The sequence below is a fragment of the Emydura macquarii genome, unplaced genomic scaffold, assembly GCF_026122565.2.
Source record: "Emydura macquarii macquarii isolate MOO-44397 ecotype Brisbane River unplaced genomic scaffold, CSIRO-AGI_Emac_v2 contig_1876, whole genome shotgun sequence".
In the NCBI taxonomy this organism is placed as follows: Eukaryota; Metazoa; Chordata; order Testudines; family Chelidae; genus Emydura; species Emydura macquarii.
The window spans coordinates 15,399,606-15,426,153 of NW_027132013.1; the positions used below are offsets into that span (position 1 = coordinate 15,399,606).

General features: G+C 41.5%; 1 protein-coding gene across 22 annotated transcripts in view; it reads left to right on the plus strand.

Moving 5' to 3' along the window:
• The window catches only part of GPHN (gephyrin), a 604,586-nt gene that overhangs the window by 362,174 nt on the left and 215,864 nt on the right, over nucleotides 1-26,548 (plus strand). For all 22 annotated transcript variants that reach the window (XM_067557745.1, XM_067557750.1, XM_067557759.1 and 19 more), the window contains one exon: nucleotides 12,429-12,523. In XM_067557745.1, the coding sequence (XP_067413846.1) occupies nucleotides 12,429-12,523 (95 nt within the window). The remainder of the gene's footprint in view (nucleotides 1-12,428; nucleotides 12,524-26,548) is intronic.

Here is a 26,548-nt window from a genome sequence, read left to right on the forward strand (position 1 = left end):
AAGCTAACAATGTTGGAAATCATTAGGGGAAAGGGATAGATAATAAGACAGAAAATATCATATTGTCTCTTAATAAATCCATGGTATGCCCACATCTTGAATACTGCATGCAGATCTGGTCACCCAATGTCAAAAAAAAAAAAAAAAAAAAAAGTTGGAATTTGAAAAAGGTATAGAAAAGAGCAACTAAAATGATTAGGGGTATGGAAAAGCTTCCATATGAGGAGAGAGTAATAAGATGGACTTTTCAGCTTGGAAAAGAGATGACTAAGGGGGATATGATAAAGGTCTATAAAATGATTGGTGTGGAGAAAGTGAATAAGGAAGTGTTATTTACTCCTTCTCATAATACAAAAACTAGGGGTCACCAAATGAAATTAATAGGCAGCAGGTTTAAAATGAACAAAAGGAAGTATGTCTTCAAACAACGCAGGGTCAACCTGTCGAATTCCTTGCCAGAGAATGTTGTGAAGGCCAAGATTATAACAGGGTTCAAAAAAGAATTAGATAAGTTCATGGAGGATAAGTCCATCAATGGCTATTAGCCACGATCGGCAGGGACTTCTGTTTGTCAGAGGCTGGGAATAGCCAACGGGATGGATCATTTGATGATTACCTGTTCTATTCATTCCCTCTGAAGCACCTGGCATTGGCCACGGTCGGAGGATAGGATACTGTGCTAGAGGGACCATTGGTCTGACCCAGTATGGCCGTTCTTATGTTCTTAGGTATGTTACTAATATTAAAATTCATTTTTAATATTTATTAGTAGTAGTGTTTACATCATGCATATCACTGTGTAGAAGGGGTGGCCTGTCCCTCCCTGTCAGTCTTGACCACGCTCCCTCTCAACTGCACCTATGTTGGTGGGCTGTAAGCAGGGGAATTAGTTCTCTATAGTCTGTCACCCCAGGCCCTGTGGCGGGGTAGGGCAAACAAGCAGTCCATAGCCCTGAGCCCTTGGGCAGGGCAGGGCAAATGAGCATCTGTAGCCCTGGGTCCTTTGGCAGGGTGGGGCAAACGAGCTGTCTGTAGCCTGTGAGGTTTCACAGGCCAAGGAGTGGTCACTCCAGGGTTGGCATGGCACAGGAGGGGAGGCGGATGGGGCCCTCCCACTCCAACTCGTCGCAGCTCAGGGTCCTAACAGTTGCAGGGCATCCCGCCACTGGATCAGCAGGGCTCCAGCTGAAAAATCGTTGATGAGTGCTTGGGCTCGAACACAGTTGGACTGAGGTTGGCTACCCCGGGCTACTTCCTCTGCCCATGTACCTGTATCCCAAATCATCGTCCACCTCCTTGGGGTAAATCATGAGGGGCAGCCCCTGCAGGCCCTCAGTGTCACCGGCGTCCTGCAACTCCTCCAGGTCATTGGCAGGAGGCAGCTCCAGCAGGCTCTCTAGGGTCCAGTCAGTAAGCAGCTCTGGGGGCTCTTCAGCGGGGCTGGAGTCAGGCTCGAGGCCCAGCATCGCGGGAAGAGACTTTCTCTTCCTCCATCAGCTTCCCCTAGACTGAGCACACAGGCTGTTCCTGTTTTGGCTCCGCCCCTTTGCTTCCGGTATGGTGAGGGTGGCTTCCCTAGCTCCGCTTCCAGGAGTTGAATGGCATTTCCTCCCTGTCTGTCTCGGAGGGAGGCCACGCCCCTTCACTACACAGTGATACCTGGTTGTAATTATTTCAGTATTGCTTGTATTACACAAAGGAAACAGACAAGGGCTTCCATCCTTGAAATTCATACAAATCAAATCCACAAGCAGGACTACCTAAGAATTTAAACAGAAACTTATTGAGAAGAATCAGAGAATCTGGTCACAATGCCATAGTTAAACTTGTATGACATTGTCACATAAAACAAGGATTCAGCATCCTTGTTTTCTATAAAGAATACTTAAAATTTATAGCATGATCTTAATCTGAGAGTAAAGAATGTTTTTCTTTTTTTTTTTTTTTTTTTGAAGATAGGCTCTTTTTAAAATGTTGCTGAGTATTATTTCTTCTCCTTAATTCCCCCTTAATTCTTTACACTTTCCATTTAATTAATACTAATTGAAAACTTATTAGTAGGATACATTTGGAGAAATTAGGGTTAATTAAAAAAAGTTATTAATTGTTTCTGTCGGTTATGATTATAGTCAAACTCAGGTTATTTGCAAGTATTGTGGTTATGACACCTGCAGTAATTCAACAAATCATCGCATTTCTTCTCCAGCTAATTTGCATGGTGCAATTCGATTGAAATGAGTAGAAAAAGTGAGGGGAATTGTACTCGTATGTCAAATGTTCGCAGCTCACAAACAAGAAGGACATGGGATTTGCTCCATGCTCCTGGGTCTGATGCACCAGGCTTAAGAGAGGGGCCTATGCGATGCTGAATAGATATGGCAGAGTGAGGAGGATTATGAGCGTGCTTGTCGGGATTGGGTTGGTGGATGGAGAAAAAGAAGGAAGAAGAATACTAGTACTTTTTTCCCCCTCCATCTTCCAATTGATCAAACACTGGTCACTGCTATGATGCTTTTATTCCCTCCATGGATAAGGTCAATAATAGCCCTTCTATTGGTGTGGTCTGAATACCACTCTACAACAGTGGGAGTCTAGCATGCACATGCCAAGGACATGGGAAACTTTACATCTGCATTCAGGTGTGCCATAATTTGTGTTAGTAGGAACACAGTGTTGGTGTTGAACTGACATACCTGTCTGTGAATTTCATTTTGTGTGTGTGTGTGTGTGTGTGTGTATTTGAGAGAGCTCTCAGTAGTTTCTTTAAGCAGAATGCACAGATAGCAGTATTTAGTGTCAGTAGAAACGAAGGCATTTCTGTAAGGATCAAAATGACACATTACAAATGTCAGACTGAGCTTTTTGCTGTCCAGTGCGGCTAAAGAAACATAAAGCCATGCCTAGTGACACAATTTCTTTTTAAAACTACTTGTCACGCTATTCACAAATATAATGCTTTCATCTCTCAATGGTTCCTGAAACTAAAATCTAACACAGATATTAAGACATAAAATTAATAAGGACAAACAGAGGAATCTTTCTAATAGCTTGTTTTGCCCTCTAAATTACAGAATCCATGTGATTTTTTTTCCCATGACTTGTAAACTAACATTTTTTCGCTGTAATCTCAGATTTATCATCACCTTTCCTGCCACTTTGACAGACTAGTGTCAGTAAATTCAGCAGGATATTAGATGCCTTGTAATATAAAAGGGAAACAGAGTGGTGGGAGATCAGGTGTTATAAAGGCAATAGCAAGAATATACTTAATAAAGAGTGTAAGTGGAAAAAACATTTGACTAGAGAGTAAGATTTGTATCTGTAATTACCTTGGTTTAAACAAGAAATGTTTTCTAGAGAACGCCATCAAATATGGATAGAAAGATGGACACAGGCTTTATTTCTGTGATGAGCTTCCCAGTGTGGAATCTGTACAGCTGTACCCTGTTGCCATCCTCTTGCTGAAGATAGCTACGCCATCTATGGGTTGCTAGGATTTAGATGAACAGCAGAACTCCTTTTACCAGCTGCACTCGCGCTCAGCCCTAGTTATCTGCTACCTCATGGTGAGACAAGAACTCCAGCTGCATAGTTCTGCAACAGTGGAAGCAGTGTCAGCATTCAAACCATGCACAGACCACTGTCATGGTTGGCAATCCCTCGAGTCGAGGATGACCTCTTTCACGGGTTTTATTTTATATGGGTCCTTTGGTGACTGAGGAGTCCGATCCTTGAACCACAGACTCATTGGCAGGTATTGCAGGTGGTGTCGAGAGGCAGGGTGGGACCACAATTACTATCTTGGGCTACTGTCTCCCCATGTGTGATTCGATGCCACATTTCTTGATGTTTGTATTGAGGATGTCTTTGAAGCATTTCTTTTGCCTTCCCCGTTTCCTTTCTCCTTTAGTGAGTTGGGTGTACAGTAGTGGTTTGGGTAGGCGTGCATCAGCCATGCACATGCAGTGCCCACTCCACCTCAGCTGGTGCTGGATAATCAGGGCCTCAACCCTGAAGATGTTGGCCTCCGTGAGGACACTGACATTAGTGCAACGATCCTTCTACTTTATGTTGAGGATCTTCTGGAGAAAGTGCTAGTGTTGGCATTCCAGGTTTTTCAGGTGTTTTTCTGTATGTCCCCCAAGTCTCTTAGCCATAGAGAAGAGTTGGGATTACCACTGTTTTTGAACACCTGTCAGCACAGTCTGCCAAAGAAGGCAAGCCTGGCACATCGGATTCTGTGCTGAATCTCAGTCTATCTTTGCCCTCTGTGAAAGATGGCTGCCATGGTAGGCAAAATATTCTACATTTTCCAATTCCTCTCTGTGAATGTAGATCTTCCTTGTTGGGTCTGATGATTGACCAGGAGCAGGCTGATGGAGAACTTTTGTTTTGCCAATGTTCAGGGTTAGCACTAAGCTTTTGTAAACTTATGAGAAGCAGCTGAGGACTGTTTGTAGATTCTCCTCTGAATGTGCAACTTCGCCCTACTTCATCCGTCTCCTCTGCCATTGAGGTCTTGGGCTGCAGCTTTGTCTGGTACCTCGCCTTTGACCTTACCACCAGGGGGGACCCTACAAGGAGTGCAAGACTCCTGATGCCATCACTCTTAATGTCTTTAGTACACTCAAGCTTCTCCACCACATCAAGATGGCAGCCCAAGGAAAAGACAGACTACTGCAGTGACTGCAGAGTAGGCGTCCATTTTGTGGCAGGTCACTTCTGCTCCACATGTCCTGTGGAACCTGAGAAGGAGAGATCTCAAAAGTTGTTGCTCTTCCTGGGAAAAGACTGACAGGTGGCCCATTGGATGGGAAGCAGTGAGGGATAGGTGAGACACAGAGGAGAATGTGTGCAGCTTACCCTTCTCTTGGTGATCCTCTTCAACTGCATGTTTGAAGAGTTGAGATAAAATATGACCAGACATGTTTTTCTTCTCCCTCAAAACTCCAGTGGCCAGGTGCTCATCCTGGTATATGGGCTATTTAAATGTTATTTTGCAGCTAACAACCAGTGCTATGACTAAGGTTCTTTTTCACAGTCTTAGGCCTTAACTTCTCTATAAGCAAACATGATTTCACACCTTTCTATTTTATTGATCTAACCCCAGATCCTCAAAGGTATTTAGGCACCTAAAGTGTGCGTAAGTGAATTTAGTCCCTAAGTATGCAGGAATATCAAGTGGTTAAAAAAACAGGGTTTTTTTCTTAATCCTTTTCTTAAATGATTAAAATGTTACAACCAAATTGTTCTCAGCTTACTTACAGCCTTGCAAGTTCTATGAAGTCAGTTTTCCCAATAAAACAGACAAACAAACATAGATAAAAGAGACAAAGGGAAAGAAAAGAAGAAAAAAGAGTAGATATTCCTTTCATGTTCTGATTGTAGGTGGATGATGATTATAGGCATCAGACAGCATAATCTGCAAACTGCTATTGCTCTATTTCTGTAGGACACACAAACTTATTTTTCCATGTATACTATACTGGAAGAATAATAGAGATGCAATACAGTGTTCTACATGGAGCAGCATAAAGGGGGAAAAGGTCTTTTCATTGTTAGAAAGCCTTTTTGATTTTGATTTTGATTAAGATGGAGATGAGAGTTTTTTAAACTAGCTTGGCTGGTTTGGCTATTTTACAAAAACAGCATTCTTATTTGGCTTTTCCTTTTACTGATTTTAACAAAATTTAAATAATCAGATAGAGTAATTACTGGATTAAAACATAACTGAATTTCTTTAAAATGTCATATTATTTTACCATACCTGTCTTCTTCAAATTACCTTGTACAACCTCCCCTTTTTCTTAGTTCTATTTTAATTGGTAACTGTCAGTCCAACACTAAAATTATTAGATCACTCAAATTTAGATCTCCAAGTCCCAGTTCCCTGAGATCAATCTGCTGAATTAACTTCTTTCTTACTATACTGGAACTGAAAACTATTTCTGGTCTTGACATAACAGTGAACAAGATTTTCTCCATAGCAGTAAAAACAATACAGCCACACCTTCCAGCTGAAGACTTTCATAGACTGTAGTTCATACAGATGAAAATGTTAAAATGCAAGACTGTTTATATTACACTGGTATATAGCAAAGAATTCTGGACAAATTGCTCTTCTCTTCTACTCCTGGCTTGAAAATTATTTCACACACTTTCCCATCACAGAGATCTTGCAGAAAGTTAAGACACTCCTGGCAAAAAGGGTCATCACTCAGTGCCATCAGATTTAAAAAGTATCAGAGATACTTCCAGATAATCCGACAGTCTCTGGCCTATCTGGGATCTCAAGCACTTCTTGAACTGATATTTGGTTTTAAAAAAAAAAGTTCAAGGTGACCTCTTTGGGACTCATCATGCCTCTTCAAGGGGAAGTGACTAGCTGTGTTCTCTGGATTTTGAAGATGCGGAGACTTACATAGGGATACTTCTGATGTTTGGGGAGTATATCAGATCTGTTATACAGGAACAATACTGTCCATTTCATGTTTTGCTTTTTGGGTTGATGATGCCCCATGTTTTCATGAAATGCCTGCTAGTAGTTTGTGGCCTGTCTATGCAGGCTTGGAGTGCACCGGTTTTGACAGTTGGACAATTGGTTCATAAAGGACACCACTTTTGATGACACCTTTTCGCCATCAGAGTATTTGTATCACTAGGGTTCATGGTAAACTATCAGAAGACCCAGCTTGTCTCAGCAGACTACTGGGGTACAAAGGAACCCTGCAATACCCTGCTGAAGTCAAAGCCTTCCTCCCCATGACAGATCCAGGACCTCCTCATTCTAGTAGAAAAATTAAGCAAGGCCAGCGTATAGGGTCTCATGGCCATAGTACCCATGGAACGTCTCAACATGTAACCGCCTCAGTGGGCCCTGATCAGATGTTTCTAAAAAGGCTTCAGAGTTAAATGATATGAGACAATTCATGGTACAAATTATGGAAACTTTGTGGTGATACAACACAATTTCTGCTTCTTCCATTCCTATTTCTAGGTGGCCAAGAGAAGAAATAGATTAATGGATTTGCAGTCCAGCATTTTCAGTTAATCTAGACTCAACTCTAATTTGTCACTGCAATGCCAGTTGTAGGGAAATAGCAATTAATTTGCAGTCAGTAGGGACTTTGCCAGCTGAAATAGCTGACCTGTGAATATGAGTAAGTTATAGGTCTCTATAGCCTATAACTATGGGCTAGTCCATATGGGGGCTAACAGCTTATTTCCACCACCAGTTACAGCTATTGCTCAAGTGAATGAGGTGAATGTGCTGTTTTAAAGCTTCTGGGTACAAACCCTGCGGCTGATGACACATGTAGAGAGAAACTAGTATGTGATCATTCAATTAAAGACAATGGTATAATGCAAATTCACAATGGGATAAACTGAAATTAAAGCGATCTTAAAAGTGTGGTACATGACTATCTCCTGGCTGCAGCCTCTCTTCTGTCTCCCCTACAAAAGCCTTTTGAAGTCCTGGCAACACTTTTTTCTTCCCCACTGTCTCTTTATGATCATCCTATCTACAGCACAGCTAAGTCCAAAGACCTGCTTCTGATACTGGCTGAGCTGACCATATATAAGTCTAAGGAGGAATCTTTCGCCTTTTGATTAAATTAGTTTGCAGTCAGTGCTTGCCACAGAAGCTGGCCTGAAGTCTTCTACAGCTCAGGGAATTTACTATCTCATTTACATAGAGGAAAAGAAAGGAAAGAAGCAAGTGGAGAGCTCTGTGAAATTAGCTGTCAGTGAGCCATCTGCTAAACAACCACAGCTACTCGAAGATGCCTAAAAATAGATCAGCTTGGTTGACAGCATATTACCCACTTCAAACAAAGAGGGACCTCAAACTGGACGGAAAAAATTCTTTACTATTAAGTTTTTACTTATAAAAATGAAATGTAGGAAAAAACAGCTCTTTTAAGGAGCCCATTACTGGGAACTGTATATTTTCTGAAATAAATAAACGTTATTGGTCTCTACTTATCCCCTCCTAATCCCTGGGGTAGGAGAAGCTACCATTTTATCCCTGTCCATTTCCTCCTCCCCAATCAATATCCTTTCTCTCTCCCTTCTTCATTTCCCTCCCTATTCCACCCAGTCTCCTTCCCACTTCCATTTCACCTCCATGCTCCCTCATCGTGTCCTGTTCCCAGCCCAATCCCTTCATTCACATTTCCATCCTTTTCCCTTTATTGTATCTTAGTCCTTATGTTTCCTCTCTGCCACTCTTTATTCCCCTGCACAACTTCAGTCTCCCTCCTGCTTTCTACTTTGCCCTCTCTTAGTCTGCAGTGCCTATGTTCCCCTGAAACCTCTAAGCTTCCCTCCCTGGCCACCACATTCCTGTGCCCCTCATTTTCTCCCATAAACCTTACATTAGCCTACAAACACCCCCATTCCTGTGCTTTTCTGTCTCCCGCCTGTATCCTGCTTTCACCTGTCTTCTCTCCATTTCTCCTATGCACCTAGCATTGACACCTTTTTAGGGAAAAAAATTAGGGAGACTTATGTACTATGGTGTGAACATTTTATGCAAATTTACTAAATTTTGTGTTTGCCAGAGGAGCGAAGGTGGAGGCCTCGGGAGGGAAGAGGTGGAGTGAAGGTGGAGTCTTGGGGAATAGGGCCACAGTCTGGGCACCAATGGCCCCCCAACTTCTAGGGAGCTTACAGCACTCGCGTGTAAGCTTCCCCAAACAGAAGACTCATACCCCAGCTGTGTATGCATGAGAGTAAATATCCCTGCTTGTTAGCTCCTGAGCTGGACACAGCTGCAAATGTTATATTGACATTCCTCCTCCTAGCCCAGTCCATAGAGGAAGTATTAGGAAAGGTGGCTAAAAGCTCTGTAATAAAATAACTGTTTGAAAATAACAAAATAGAGAGAGAGTTACAGATGAATACAAAAAGGTCTGCAAACTATCACAGGCCCAGTTAATTTCAGTCATATGTCTAACTATTTAACTTGCATGCTTCTCAGTCTCAGGAAGAGTGCAGTTCTTCTTGGTCACTGATTTGTGCATACTGTATGTGTGTGTTATTTAAGGACATTCCAAGAGTGGAGTCTCAGGTGGCTGATTTTAAACAACAGATGGCACTGCGAGGAATGCTAGTTAGCATCAGCCATTTTCATTAAATCCATCTAGCAATCCTGCATTAAATCCATCCCCTGTTAGCAGAAGTATGACTGTAATAATAGATGAAAACATATGCTAAGAATGCAATATATATACATAGTGGCTTATACAAAAGGTCAGACAACTTATCTGGACTTGTTTCCCTTTCGGATTTCACTGTTGCATAGATGATGCATATTTAATAATCAAACTGCTTGCTAGCAATGATTTTTTGTCAAGAAAATTTTTAATATGAAGTTAAAGGATGTGCTTGAATTTCACTGAAGAACTCCCTTGGCTGCAAGGTCATTGTTAATACAAGATGCAAAAGACCTCCACTATTTTTGAAGTCTCTTTAGAACATTAATTAATGACATCTTCAAAGTGTCACTCTGCTCAAGGGCACAGAAAAGGGATTTAAATATATAAATTATGTTTAAAACTAGTTTTCAATGGCTTAGAAATTATTGCTTAAAGGTAAAAGTCATGTGTATACAATATATATGGGTGTATGTGATTTTTGTATACTGTCCATACACATACACAATTCACTAAGCTACCTACTTTCTTCATTCTTAGCAAGGTGAACTTTCAGTAACTTGTTCCAATACTGTAAAGTATTTTTCTTCTAAACTATAAAATACGTCAAATCTTTGGATTTTCAGTTGGTGATTGGTAACTTTATATCATACCGGGGGGGGGGGGTGTGTGTGTGTGTGTGTGTGTGTGTGTGTGTGTGTGTGTGTGTGGTTTTTTTTTTTTTTTTTTGCAGAACACCTTATTCAACAAAGAGATCTGAGCTTGTCCATAAGCTATTTTTTCCAGCTTATGTCTTCGCATTTCATTTTTGCAGCAATGAAGACACGAAGCTGCATATTTATGCCTTTTCTATTTCTGAAGAGAAGATGGCAGTTTATTGTACCACACACACTATATATGCATGAACTGAAGGGAAATGTAGTTTCTATTACTGCATTCAAAGTCTTTGGTTTAGCATAGGCCTAAGCTCCTAATTTCCAGAACTGAGTGCACATACTAGTTTGCATCTTGATGAAAGATTGGAGTCTTTTCTTTGTAGGTATGTCTTATGTCCATTGAATTATATTTACCTCTAGAAGATGTTGCTAGTGATAATGCCTGTTTATAAGGCTTAAGCAATATGCGTATTCATTTTTTTTACTGGTGTGTCCTGTAACATGTTAGTGGACTTAAAGAGAGATTCTATTTCTGGTTCTGCCACTGGATCACTTTGTGACCTTAGGCAAGTCACTTAACCTCTCTCTGTTTCAATTTTCCCATATGTAAAATGGGGGCAATATATACCTCTCTCAGATAATATAAGAGAAATAATTAATGTTTGCAAAGTGCTTTGAGATCCTTTGATGAGAAGTGCAAAATAAGTACAAAGTGTTTTGCTTAATTCAATTTGCTCAATTGTTCCTTCCAATTCCTGTTTTCTTTTTAGGACTGGTGAACTCTATATAGAGCCTAGTAGCTGTAACTGTTAGAATGTGAATCTATACTTTTATATTTTCTGAAGGAATTATAGTTGCAGCATTTATTTCACACCCCTTTTACACACCAGCTCAAGGGTCAGACAAAATGCAGCAGACCTTGTGTTTCCCTGTTGCACCTACTTCAGGAGTAAAGTAGTGTCGCTGCACACTTGCAGATGTGGAGACATCAGTAGTGCCAAACCCTACTGTTCCAGTCAGGCCCTCAAAACTCATGAGAAGTTTAAAATCATGAAATTTTCAAAACAGTAAATTTGAGGGTTTTATTTGCGTTTGGGGTTTTTGAGTCTCTAGGGCTCATATTTTCAAGATTTCGTGTGCAACCATGAGAACTAGAGTTACTTTTAAATAACTGAAATGCTCATGTAATCATGTGACTCGAGTAGCTGGGCTTCAAGAAAAATACAATTATCTCACAAGGCTTGGCACACTGAGACGTAGTATCTTCTTGGGACATATTGCAATGCAGTAGTTGAGCCCACAGCCTGTAAAACAATTTGGGGTCTACTGAGTGAAACATGCTGGATAAATGTAATTGATTTTTAATGTTTCTTTTCCACCCAACCTTTTAAATATTTTTTTATTTTTTCAGTGTGTCAAACTGAAGTATTATGCAAAGAATATTTAGATTATTGACAGGGACCTTCCTAAACTAGGAGTGTCTTATTTCTTTATCTCTTCTACTGCACAAAGAAGCTTGGTTGCATTTTTAAAAAATGGGTTTAATCATTTTATGAGAGTTGGTAACATTCATAGTTATTTATGGTAAGAAAAGGGTAATCCAGTATCATGGTTCAGAGCATAAACTAGTCTTTGCAAGGATCTGGAGGTTTTTATCCGCCCATTTACAGCATTTGCACTACTGGTCAGCTGCCTTGTAAAGAACAGAAGAGAGTTTAACCTTCCTTGGAAGTATCAGGTATTGACCAATGCTAGAGGGTAGAGAGTAATTTAATCATGTATGACAAATCTTGTGGTATGAAGTGGCAGCAGAAGTGCATGCACATCCCTTGAAAATAATTTCTCACCCATTTCCTTACATGTGAAAAATTGTTAACATTTTGCAACTGTACCACCAGCCTCTTGATGCCTTGGGAAACCTGTGAACAAATGCCACTGGCTTGTTTGGAACCACCACTTTGCTGATGTAATTGATAGAGAAGGCTGCAGCTTTCTGCCATTCCCTGGCCATTATCATTTTCATTTTCACTATTTTTCCTGTCTCTCTGCTATATGGGCTTCACTTAACAGGTTCTTTTCCTTGCTCTTGCTCAGATAGCTTTATATTTTCCCCTCCTACCCTGAAAAACGCCAATTGGAAAATTCACATGATGATAATGAGGGGGCATTTACAATTCTTAGCTGCCAAATGCGGTTTCATTCCTGATAGAGAGAGTTGTCATTACTCATGCAGTGGCACTTAATCGTCCCTACAAACATCAAGGTCCCAGAGCACAAGGCCTTCAGTATTCTCTCAATGGTTTATTACACTAAATCTAACAATTTTATATTTTCCTTGTTACATTTATTTTCTTTACACAGACAAGAAAATATTCTTTAGGAAATTAATTTCAGAATCCAGTCTTTGTCATGAGCATCTCCTGTATCCCAAGAGAGGAAAGCTTGGGAAAGCTGACTCTCTGCTCTGAGTTTTAACACTCATAGCTGAAACTTCCATGCTGATCACATTTAAGAAAAAGGGAATGTTCTTATACAAATTTAGTTAGTTTCACATTTATTTTCTTATTTCTTTTCGTTGTTTTGACTCAGTCTGCTGTTTAATCTTTGATTACAGGCCACTAAAGAAGTAATAGAGCGAGAGGCCCCAGGGATGGCCCTGGCAATGCTGATGGGATCACTTAATGTTACTCCTCTGGGCATGCTCTCTAGGTAAGAACGTTACCAACAAAATACAAAGTGAACTATTTCCCTAGAAACATTCAAGGAGGTGGAATGACTGCACAGAAAAGAACTGATGCTTGGCACATTTCTCAAGAATAGGGGGTCTCAGTCCCAGGTAGGTGGCCAAATTCCAACTCTGGTAGTTGCATTCTGCCTCCTTAAATTCCCCCTGCAGTTTTCACTGGATAATGTATCCTCCTGTACATCTTGTCCCAAACTGTGTAATGTAAAACAGCTACTTCATTCCAAACCAGTTGCATTTCAGTGGTGAGTGAAGTGATTCCTGTACATGTAGCTTGTAAAGCGCCAATGCGCACTTCCTTTTGTACGATAAATGTAAGGATATTATTTTGATGATGCAGTATGTTCTAGCATAAGCAAAGAGCATCTGTATGAAAATATGGAAAGCTAAAAGTGACACTGTTACAAGTGCTTAGTTTTGAGTCCTTTAACTATTAAATTTTGGAATTTACTATTTGTTGCTTGATACTTTTTTCTTTCCCCCATTGGTGTTTTCTTTCAAACAGCAGCTTCTCCCACAATCCTATGTTTCTTTTAGGTACACATACAGACATGGGTTTTCCCATTTAAATTCTTGAGGTCCTCAGCATCATGGTTAATTTTTTTGTATAATGGCAGAGCTTTAGTAGAATCAATAAGTTTTTGTTAGTTAATGTGTGTTTGCTGTTTTATATGACTCTTAAACAGCAAAGCAAAAATATTTCAGAGTAATTCAAACAATGACTGCTATGACTTTTACCTTATTTAATTCTCAATTACAGTGATGAATCTGATAAAAACAAATATTGTAATAATGAATAATAATAAAGGGTTTTAAAATCTGAGGATAATTCTTACTCAGATGCTTGCAATTGTGAGGGCCCAAGTGATTTGAGAGTTTCCATTTAAACCTTTGTCCCATTGTGGGTATCTGAAAGGGCAACACCATGTTAGCATCATTAGATTCTGTCCACTGCACCTAGTGTTTTCATTTCCATATCTGATGTGCTTTTATATACTGTCATATATATTTGTAGCATCTGGGGAGAGAGAATTTTCTTGTTTTGGATACACAGAAAATGCAGCAGAAGAAGGGGATAATTTAGTTCCTTTGTTGTCAGCTCTGTCCACTAAGGTAGGGATTACAGTGGGGCTCACTTAGCACAGCTAGTCAGGCTGCTAAAACCAGGGATATAATATTAAATGTTGGTTAGAGAGAATGAATCCTGCTGTCCTTTCTCTTGTGTGCAGGGAGTGGAAGAGGAGCCATTCCCAAGTGTTATGGGGGAGAAGGGTGGAATGCCCCGTCCATACTAACCGATCCCTAGTGGTCTCAAATGCAATTATTATACATCATTGTTTCAAAGAGAATACCAATTCTCTCCTTGCTTCTACCAATTTCCCCCACTCAATTCTAGCACTAAATACAGAGGTTAGCAGATGAGAGGGAAACTGGCTGGGACATTAATCTTTCAAGTCTTTCAAATCTTGAGAAACAAAGATTTATTATAAAGGCCTTTGAAATTAGACCTTTTCCAAAATATTAATAGAATGTCCATGTAGCTGCTACACTACTTTACTTTCCCTTCCTCTTACCTTTGGCTTGGTTGGTGATACTGGTTACAGGCACAAAAGACACACCAAGCCTTGGAGGCAGCAAATGGCTTCTCTTAGCCCCTCTAGTTCCCAGGTACAAGTTAAACTCCAGGCCATGTATACCATCAACTTCCAGAAAAACCTCAGATGCAGCAGAAAATTGTATTAGTGACTCAGTAGGTCATTTTCTTATGTGTTAGTACTGCACAAATGCTCCAGCATTATGCTAGGAAGCACTGTGTTGTTGAAGATGCCATCTTTTGAACAAGACGAAGTCAAGATGGTGATCATTTTTGTAAATAAAGAATTGTATAACATTATTTTGTATAACAACAGATGTTAAACCCCATGTTCTGGCCAGTTCTAAATGAAGGAATTATTTTTCATTCCAACCGGCTATGGTGGTATTCTTCAAGTTCTCTTATGAAATGTAGTTTAGTGGTTTCATGCGCTATTACTTGGCTGCTGAACTCCACCTTACACTTGGATGCGTTTAAGTAATGGATTAAAAAGTGAGTCCTACTTAAGATCCTTTGCAATGCTATATAAATGTAAGGTATGATTATGTTGTAGTTGTCTCATGGTAAAGCAGATTAGCAGAGTTAAAGTATTTTTTCTTCCATATCCATAAATGAAAAACATAGTAGATTGCCAAGCAGGAACTCCATTGGATAACTTGCTGCTCCTGTGTGATAGCCTATCACTCTCTCTTCCCGTTTACAGGCCTGTCCCCAATGTGTTTAGTTACCTATTTGAATAAACTATTGCCAGTTCTTGCAGTTTTTTTGGAAGTCTTGCAACATTTGGTGTTTTTTCTTAACGCTCCACCTCCTGAAATCATATGATTGTCAGAATCTGAGCTTTCGTTTTTTTAAAACGTTTCTAGCCTTCCTGGTTGCTGAGAAAAGCTTGGCAATGTGTACTCTAAAGGCTCAAAAACCAGAAGGCAAATAAAAAGAATCCTCAATTATTAGTTTTAAAATTTCATTATTTTTAAGTCAATCTTATGATTTTTGGGGGCCTGACTCAGGATTTTTGAAGTATTGGGATTGGCAAAACTGTAAATATGCATACATTTCAGGAATAATTTATAAAACTTCTCTGTACAAAGTATCTTGCTCTTTGAAAAGGATATAAACTAAGGCAGAATGTAAAAAGCATGTCGTGGTTCACATTAGTACAGAGAAGCTTTGATATTGTGCACTGAATTTTACACTTCCCTGCACTTCTGTCAATATAAGAATTATACTCTTTGTTTAAAAATATTTCCTTGCGTTACTAATGATTCATGGGATTATTAAGACTGATCATATAAAAAATCAAGGTTACATTTTGCAATGTAATGTATTCTCTCTTGTCTCAGCTTGGACTGTGAAACTGGACTGGTTAATTTCACTTTAAGTCTAGTCAGTTTCACACTCTGATTCTCATGCACTAGCATTATTGGGTTTGGATCTCCAGCACTGTATAGGGAATGCTGAAATCCAAAAATAGTTTTTTCATCAAAATGTTTTACACTGAGATCACATTACTTGAAGTCATATTAGATTTTGCAAACCATTTGCCCCTAAAACTCATCTGCAGTTTTCCTTTAATATTACTATACAGAAAAGAAAAACTGTTAAAAGAACATTAAGGTTGCAAAATAAGCACTCAAAAGTTAGGAGATGCCAGAATTAAGGTTGTGCATACCATCTTAATTTGACTGTGTATGTTTTATGATACAGTCATTAATTACATGATCACATACTATTTTTTCCAGAGGACCTCTGCTTCTTTCAGTGCAACCAATGAAAGATGATCACCTAATGAACAGCTATTCAATTTTTTGTTTTCTCCTCATTCAGTGTATGGCGCTAGGCCATACCGCACACTGTTCAAACCCTGCTCCAAATAAGAATTATTAATTTCTTCATGGGCTTTTTTGGAGTGCTTATCACTATTGCATCTGAGTTCTTCACAAATATTAATTAATTTTATTTTCACAACACTTACGAGATGAAGGGGTATTATCCTCTTTTTTTCATATGGGGAACTGAGGCATATTGAGATGAATTTCAAAGGTATACACTAATTCTGGGTGCCCCATTTGAGATGCCTAGTGTCACAATTCCAGGGTTTAACTGCACCCCAGGTCCCCTTTGTGCTTTGCTCAAGGGCATCCCTGTGGATATCAGGCCTCCAGCCATCACTTCTCTGTTAGTCGGAATCCACATCCCTCGCTCTCCAGGTTGAAGATTTAGCCTTGCAGTCCTCTGCTATTCATTTTGCTTATCCCATTGTGCTTTTGTCCAGAACCTCCCATTCTGCTGTCTCTAAGAGTCTGACAGTCTTTACTGGTGACCAGCCAGCTTTCAAAAGCATGGTACATTACCATCTTCTACATTCTTGGTATGTTTCCAGTCCTTCAACTCTTCCAGTAGAGTTTTTTTCCCTCTTAGTAACAGTCTTATGTCAATCTGTGGATCAATGGAGGTCCCTGAATCAGTTCAGCCTCCCCCTTTATACCAAAAGCCCATTCTTCTTTGGGTGATTACGCGTCTACTCCACATTAAATGCATGCATACTTTGTGCACTGAAGCCGTACCAGTATCCATTGAGACAGTGTATGCACCCTCACCCTCCTTGCGTCCCCAGCCAAGGTTATAAAACAATGGTTCCCAACCTGGGGGTCACGATCCCATTTGGGGTCATAGCAATAAAAAACGGGGTTGCAAAGACGCTCAACAGTCATGCAAGTTTTAATTTTTTCACTTAGCATGTAATTGATGTACTATCAGTATAACGGTCTATTCAACAAATGTTTTCAAGAAAATTTACAATACCACTTATAAATCTGATCACTGTTTAATGAATATACTTCCTGTTTATAAATATGCAACTCGCGCATGGCAGTTATTTCTTCACTCATAACAGTTGCAGCTCCAATGCAAGACATATACATTACAGGAAGCTGACATAAAATTAGAATGTTGATACAGGCTAAGAGAAATTCAACATGGATGCTTTTTTCTGAAAAGTTTCTGCTTTGGGCTCAAGCAGTAAAATGAATGACAAAGATGATACCGGGAACCAAAATGAATGCAAGACAAGGAAGTGTAAGTTTAACGAATCCTTCATTGATTTTGGATTTACAAGAACAGAGGTGAAAGGGGAAGAAAGGCCACAGTGTGTTTTGTGCAAGGCAGTTTTGTCTGCAGAGAGCATGAAACTAAATAAATTTAAATGTCACCTGAGTTCACATCATGGGGAACATGAAGGAAAGCCAAGGTAATTTTTTGAACAATATGAAAAGGAATTGTCTTCCCAGAAATTAATATTCAAGACCGCTATGTCCGTGTTGGTGCAGTCCCAGAGGGCCTTTTTTGAAGTGAGTTATTGCATTGTTCGGTGCAAGAAACCTCACACAGTTGGAGAAACGTTAGTGTTGTCTGCTGCAATTGACATGGTCAGAATTATGCTTGGCAAAAATGCAGCAAATAAACTTAAAACAATACCACTCTATAATAATATGGTCAAGCGCAGGGTAGAAGCAATTGCTGTGAATCAAGAAGAAAATCTGACAAAACACCTGTAGCAAAACAGAGGTATTTGCTCTTCAGGTCGACATAAGCACTGAGACGTGATGCACATTTCGCAGCCTACGTGCACTACACCTGGGAAGGAGACATTTTTGAGGATATACTTTCTTGCAAGCTTCTCTTCAAAAACGAAACGGCACAAGAAATGTTTGATGTGCTCCAGGATTACATGCAGGAGAAAAAAATCCCTTTGGATAAATTGGTGGAATTTTGTACTGATGGAGCACCTAGGCTGGGTGCAAAGCCAACTTGTGTGCCATAGTAAAGAATTTTGCACCTGCTGCAGTATGGGGACACTGCCTCATCCACAGAGAACAATTGGCATCAAAGGAACTGAGTAAGGAATTGAGCTATGCTTTACAAAATGTCACTTCAGTTGTGAATTTCATTAAGGCTCGACCACTACAAACCCGTCTCTTTGCCCAGTTGTGTGGTGAAATGGGGTCCCACCATGATGCTCTGCTGTTCCACACTGAGGTTCAGTGGCTCTCATGAGGAAAAGTCCTTGAACGATTTTTTTAACTCAGAGATGAGATACGTGCGTGCATGGTTGAATAGCGACCAGATGTGTCTGCTGGCATACCTGAGTGACATCTTTATGAAGCTAAACAATCTAAATGCCAGTCTGCAGGGGCAAAAACACACACATTCTCATGTATCTTGTGTATCAACGGATTTATGAAAAAAATTGCTTTCTGGGGACAAAACCTCATCAAGAGGAACGATGAGTCATTCCCTCGGCTGTCCGCTTTCCTGGCTGAGAACAACAGAATTGAGACTCCTACACAGGTGATGTCTGCCCCTCTTCAACAACTTGAGGAGCGGTTTGGGACATTCTTTGCAGACATCCCAGACACATCTGTAATGGACTGGGTGCGTAGCACATTTCTGTGTCAGCCTGATGTGATGAATCTGCCATCAAATGAAGTTGAACAGCTCATCGAACTGTCCTGCGATTGAGTCTACAATCTTTATTTTCTCAAATAGCCATAGTTGACTTCTGGTTCAGTGTGAAAACAGACTATCCTGCTCTGTCGACTCGTGCCCTCAAGATACTTGTGCCCTTTGCCACAACTTACTTATGTGAAGCAGGATTCAGTGCCCTAGTTTCCATCAAAACGCATTATCGCTCTATTTTGGACATTACTTCAGAGCTGCGGTGTGCAATCTGTACCACTAAACCAGACTTTGACAAATTGTGTGGGGACTCTCAGGCCCAGGTGTCACCCTAGTTCAGGTATTTAAGAGTAAAGCTTTTAAATATGACTTGGCATGAAAAATTCAAACATGTTAATCTGCTAAATAGTCCTACACTAGATAGTCAGTTTAACATTCTGAGTTTCTTCTATTGTTTGTCATTTGACTATAGTCAGAATTAGTTATTTGCATTGATAAACTAATGCATATATAGGCTATAATTTATTTTCTCTGATGTTGAAAATGGAACGGCACTTGTTTTACTTGTTAAAAGAAAATGTTATATTATTACCATTACCTCTGTCATTTTCCCCCAACCTTCTGAGATCCAGATAACCTCATAGGGATACAAATTTATCCAGTACCAATCCAATAGATGATATGCATCCTCCAGTACCCGCAGCGGAGCAGTCTGCAGTGGGGCTGCATGCAAGATCTCATGAACAACATTCATTGATTGGCATTATAGAGGATGCCCAATAACTTGAGGGTTTTTTGTACCAGTTCCATTTGTATTCCCATTCCCATTCCCTTTTAATGAGTTCCTGATCCATCTTGAAGTCATCTGAGATCAGGGATGATGATTCAGGAACTAGTTCCTTGCTTGAAGAAGACAGTAAATTTACTGGGGGCAAGAAGAAACCAATCAATGAAGCAATTTAAGAGCCCACAAAGCTGCTCTGGCAGACCCCTTCCTCTTTAATGCCTAAAGCTAAAAGGACTGAACAGCGGTACAAGGTCCTGTCCAAGGTTATGAACAGTTGTATACACACCTAACACCTGGATCTCTCATAGTAATGACAGCTAATGAAAAGGGGAACCAGAGACATATAAAATCAACATTAAACATATGGACACTAAAAATTTGAGTTAGTTGAAGAAAAGTGTACCCAACATCTGGTTTACAATTTTGTATAAGCTATCACCAAGCATTATTGGCTAGATACATACACAGTCCCCTACTAAGGCATCTCATTCCAGTCCCAGTCTCCTTGCCCAACCAGTCACACTTCTCCCCACTCTAATTTTTTGTTCCATCCTCACTCTCCAGCTAGTCCCAGACCTCCACAACTCTCATCCGATTTGTCTCTCTTTTTTTTTTTTCCCCCCACAGCTTCCAATCAATCCCCAGTATTGCTATTTCTTCTTCAAATGGTGTCCCTGTGGATGCTCCACTCTAGGTGCTTGGCGCATTCTCGTGTCCTGAATTGGAGATTTCCCTCAGCAGTGCCCATCCAGGTCATGCATGTGCAGGCCTGTCTCACCATGCTGTTGGTGCCTTGAGCCATGCACGTGACCCAACTACCTCAGTTCCTTCTCAACCATCCGCTGTCTGAGATGGAGCTCTCAGCAGTTCTCTTGTTAGCTCGTCTTAGTGTTTTGTTTTAGTCAGTAGTTAGTTGCTTATCCTTTTCCCCCATCACACAGTTTAAAGAAAAATTCCCAAATTTTCTCTTCTTTTCCCTTCTTCCCCTCATAGAGTAGATTGATTCTCTCCTTCAGGGGACTCACCATTATGCCTGGTTCTCCAGGTTTCAAGAGATGTACCTTCTGTTGGGATGCCATTCTGGCATCAGATGGACACTCTCCGTGTGTCTGATGCCTCAGCAAGGGACACATTACTCAAAAATGTTCCCACTGCAAAAATCTAAGTGCTAGGGCCAGAAGAGACAGGGATCTCTGACTCAAACTGATCCTAATGGAGAAGTCATTGAGACCACCTCTGACCCTGATCGTGAAACTTCATCCTCACCTGTGGAAAAATCGTCATGGAAAAGGTCTTTGATTTCTCCTCAAACCCCATAAAAAAAGAGAAGCTCACCAGCCAGATGAACGGTGGCTAGACTTAGCACCTATGAGACACCAAGCTCTTCAAGTACTGTTAGATCAATAGTACTGAAGAACACCCAACAATCTGTTGTGGAGTCAAGGTCCAACACAAAAATTACCTCCTCCACTACGGCACCAATGAGACAAGCCTTGGCACTGACAACAATTATGGCACTGATTCCAACTGTGGCATCTAAGTCGAAGGCGGCACCTACTTCAAAGGTGGCACTGATGACAAGTGTGGCACCAACTGTGAGTGCAGTGCCAACTCCAAGCGCAGCACTGACAACATCGGAGCCGAGCACTACATCGGCACTGACTCCACTGACAGCACCAAGTGAAACCATGGTACTGACATCAGTAGCCAGCCAGAAACACAAGGAAAAGTCACATCATTACCACCAGGGGATAAACAGGTGCCTCAGTCACCTCTGTTACCACTGTTCAGAACAGATACTTCCCCACCTCACACAGCTCTGCACGAAGCCCTGTCTTCAATACCATTCTCCAGCAGAGACAAGGATGATGAATAGGTAGGAGTCTTTTCATGCCAGCACTCCTCACCTCGCAGACCAACTTCCTTCTCCTCAAAACATAGTGCAAGCACCAGATACCACAGACAATTGTGGTATGGACCAGCATGGTTTGGACCACCCTATGAAATGGCCCAATTGGGATGCATGGTCTGCCTGCACAAGGGGTTATAGCAGACCCCCAAGCTCTCATACGGACAGAACCAAATCCCCTTCTTGCTCGATCTTACCGGTTCCTGAGCCACCTCCCGAAACGACTGAAGAGATGGAAGACACGACTGAGCAGGAGACATCACCTGAAGTGCACAACTCTTCTTCGTCACCGGACAAAGCTATAATACCACCTCAGCCTACAACAGTGGATGACTTCAAACAATTCCAAGATCTATTCAAGAGAGTTGCACAAGATCTTGAAATACCACTCGAGGAGGTCTCCGAAACCCACCATAAGCTCCTCAGTATTTTACACACCCCTGCTTCATCTAAAATAGCACTACCAATGGACGAAGCACTTATGGAGCCTGCCAATAACCTCTGGCAAACCCCGGCCACAATCCCACAACATGTAAAAGAGCAGACAAAAAATACTACATCACCTCCAAAGAAACGGAATTTCTCTTTACCTACCCCCCTCCTAATTCCTTCATTATAGAGGTGGCTAACCAAAGGAGCAAACAGCCCCAGTATAAGTCCACACCTCAAGATAAAGACCGGAAAAGAATGGACTTGTTTGCCCGCAAAGCATATTCATTGACCACACTGCAGCTATGTATAGCCAATTATGCTGTGCTGTTATCAAACTATGATTAAACAACTACACAACATTGATGGATTTTATTGAGGTAATCACAGAAGAAAGGCGAGAACAATTTAGATCCTTCATAAATGAAGGCCAGCTCGTTGCAAGTACTGCCTTACAGGCTTCCCTTGACATAACGGACACGGCAGCGAGAACAACAGCTACAACAGATGTAATGCACAGGGCATCTTAGCTTCACTCAGCGGCCTCTACTTAGGGAGTTGCAGTCCACAAATGGAGACCTTTCCTTTGATAAGACCAAGCTGTTTGCTGCAAAGACCAATGAGGTTCTCCACATGATGAAAGATTCACAGGCCACTTTACAAACACGTGGTATATATACCTATGCAACAAGATGGAGACAATTTAAATATCAACCATACCAACGCAGATACCTACAGAACACTCCTATCAAAGACTATATGATTTACAACAGAACAAACAGGGACAACAAAGGAGATGACAAAACCAACAACAACCGTCAACATCACAACCGTCGTCCTCCAAGCAACAATTTTGAAAATTTGGTCAAGGGTCTGAACGACGTCCCTCATCAGCCAGTGTTAACAATGTCTACCATCCAATTTGGTGGTCACCTATGCCCTTTCTACCGCATCTGGGTGTCTATTACATCAGACAAGCAGGTCTTGAGATCATATAATCATGATACTCCATCCCTTTTACTGCAATCCCTACTACCCAACCCCTTCCCTGTCCCGTTTCAGGGACCCATCTCATGAGCACCTGTTACCATCTATTACAGACCATCTATGACATCTAGGTGCTGTAGAACATGTGCCACCAAAATACAGAAGGAAAGGTTTCTACTCCTAATACTTTCTAACCCAAAAGAAAAATGGAGGATGGGGATCCATTTTGGATCTCAGAAGACTAAACAAGTTTGTAAAAGTACAAAGAATCAGGATGGTCACAATAGCCATGATAATACCAACATTGGAGCAGAGGGACTGTAAGATGCCTACTTCCACGTCACTATACACCCAGCACACAGACGGTTCCTCAGATTCATGCTGGGAGACAATTATTACCAGTATAAAGTATTTTCCTTTAGCCTTTCTACTGTACCAAGGGTCTTTTCAAAGATACTCACTGTGGTGGCAGCATAACTATGCAGGCAGGGGATAATAATAATTCCATATTTAAACGACTGTCTGATAAAAGCAAACAGCCGAAAACAAGCCATACAAGCCACCCAACAAACGAGATCTCTATTTGAGGCATTAGGGCTCATAACAAACTACAAAAAATCCATTTTGAATCCAGTACAACAACTGGAATTTATAGGCTCACACCTGGACTTACTATCAGCCAGAGAATTCCCACCAGCGAACAGGTTCTTCACCATAATAAATCAATAAGAAACAGCCCAACCTTGGCTCCCCACACGTCTCCAACTATTAGGACACATGACAGCCACCACTTTCGTAGTACAGAATTCACGCTTACACATGTGCTGTCTACAGGCATGGCTGACAATAGTCTACAAATCTCACAAGCAGAGACTGCACAAGATACTTGCAATGCCCAAAAAATTCAAAACCTCCCTACTATGGTGGATACAAACCACCAATATGATGACAGGTATCCCGTTTTCACAGGAATCACCCTCACTTATGATCACTACAGACGCATCCCTACTAGGATGGGGAGCACATCTAATGAACCATGCGATACACGGCAGGCGGTCAACAATCGAAGCACATCTACATATATATTTGCTAGAGCTCCGCGTGATACGCAGCACATGCTCCTACTTCCTTCCATTCATAAAGAGCAAAACAATAAAAATCATGACAGACAATATCACATGCATGTTCTACATAACCCGGCAAGGAGGAGCTTGATCCCACTCCCACACCGAGACTCTGGAATTGGTGCATCCATCACAACATCAGTGTATCAACTGCATGCTTACTGGGATGCCAGAACACAACTGCATTTGCAGATAATTCGGACAAAAGTACAAGTGGGAACTGAAAGATGCGGTTCTGCAAAACGATTTTTGACAATGGGATCACCCAACCATTGATCTTTTTGCAACACCACAGAATCGCCTCCGATTCTGAATGTCCCCACTTCTTCATCGAGTGGTGTCCTTGTGGGTGCTCCACTCCAAGTGTCTGGCATGTCCTTGCATCCAGATCAGAGATTTCTGCAAGCAGTGCCTGTTCAGGTCGCACATATGTGATTCAAGCCCCTCAGTTCCTTCTCAACCATCCACGGTCCGAGATGGAACCCACAATAGCTCTCCTCACAACCTGTATAGCAGTTAGATAGGATAGGATAGAATAGCATAGGTTTTCCAGTAGTTTAGTCATTTTTTTACTTATTTGATTCCTTCCCTAAAATTTTTCTTAAAAAGAATATTCTTTTTACAGTCCCATAGTTTAGAGTAGTTATACTTAGAACCAATCATGCCTGGTTCCCTAGGCTTCAAAAGATATTCATCCTACAGGGATGCTGTGCCAGTCTCTGATTGGCATTCCCAATGCATTTGATGCCTCGGTGATTGCCAGATCTTTCAAAAGTGTCCCCATTGTAAGAATTTAAAGTCAGGGGCCACGAGGGATAAACAGGTCATGCTCAAAATGATCTTCATGGAAAAATCTCTGAGACCTGCCTCAGACCTAGGACATGAATCCTCTCCATTACCAAGGAGGAGAGATTCCCAAAAAAGGGCTTCAACCCCATCTAAAAGCCCACCGGAAAAAAATGCACCGGCTAAATCAATGGTAGCAGCTAACCCACCTGGTACCACAACTATAATGGCACTGAAGAGCAAACAGCAAACTGGTGTGGAGTCAAGGTCTAAAATCACAATGACCTCCGGCTTGGTGCTGCCGAAACATGTTTTGGCACTGGTAACTACGGCACCGACGTTAAAATCGGCACTGCGCTTAAAGGTGGCACCAATCGCGGTTGCGGCACCATGTCACACCATGGCATGGAACGTTACTATGGCATCGACAGCGAGCTCAGTACCAAGTCATGCACTCTCACCAACCATAATGGAGCCAAGTGAACCCTTGGCACTGACTCATCGAACAGTACTGGATAGCAACGCGACACCGAGCATGACACTGGAGGGGGAGCACAAAACAAAGACCCATTTTCTTGAACCAGAGGATATTGAACCAACATCATCCTCCCCCCCCCCCCCTTCACTTCTATTCAGAACAGACACATTCCACACGACATCATGCCCCCACTACCAACATCCAGTGGAGACAAGGATGAAGAGGAAGGGATTTTCTCACTGCAGCACTCATCACCACACAGACCCATTTCCCCCCCACCTAAGCATAGGGGGCATAGCAGATACTCGAGCCAAACCAGGGTCTGCATCCCCATGGCATGGCCCACCTATACCATTCCCGATATCATGGCACAATTGGGATGCGTGGTCATCATATGCAAAGGCATACAGCAGACCACCCAGCTCTTATAGAGACAGGACCGCCCGACCATCCTGCTCATCCCAACTGGTTTGTGAACCTCCCCCTGAAGTCACTGAAGAGCCGGAAGATGTATCAGAACAGGCAGGGTCACCAACACCCCACAACTCTTCCTCATCACCAGATGAGGCCATAATACCGCCCCCACCCATGAGCGCACATGACTTCAGTTAGTTCCAGGATTTGTTTAAAAGAGTGGCCCAAGACCTGGAGAGTCCACTTAGGGAGGTATCGTAGGCCCACCAGAAATTCTTAAAAATTCAGCACACGACAACCCCATCCAAAATAGCATTACCAATGGATGAGGCGCTGATGGAGCCTGCCAATAACCCCTGGCAAACCCCAGCTACTATTCCTCCAACGTGCAAAAGAGCCGACAAAAAATATTATGTTCCGTCAAAGGAAGTGGAATTCTTATTCACCCATCCACCTCCAAACTCTCTCGTCGTTGAGGCGGCTCACCAAGGGAGCAAAGAAATTCACCACAAATCCACGCCTAAGACAAGGATTGGAAAAGGGTGGATTTGTTTGGCCGCAAGGTATACTCCTTGGCCACACTCCAGTTATGATTACAACACATATTCTAGAGTAACAGATTTTATTTAAGTGATCCAGGAGGACAGGAGGGAACAATTCCAATTTCTTGTCAGTGAAGGACAGCTCATATTCAGGACGGCATTGTAGACTGCCCCCGATGCAGCAGATACAGCCACCAGGACCATGGCCACTGCTATCGTGATGCGATGGGCCTCTTGGCTACATTCCGCTACTCTACCCACGGACCTCCAGTCTACGATCAAAGACCTCCCATTCGACATATCCAAGTTGTTCGGTGAGAAGACTGACGAGGTCATGCATAGAGTGAAGGACTCATGGGCCATGCTGCAAACACTCGGGATATACACTCTTACAACAAGAAGGAGACAGTAGAGATACCAACCGTATCAACTGAGACATCCCCAATACCCGCAGCAACAAAGGCAACACAATAGAAAGACAAA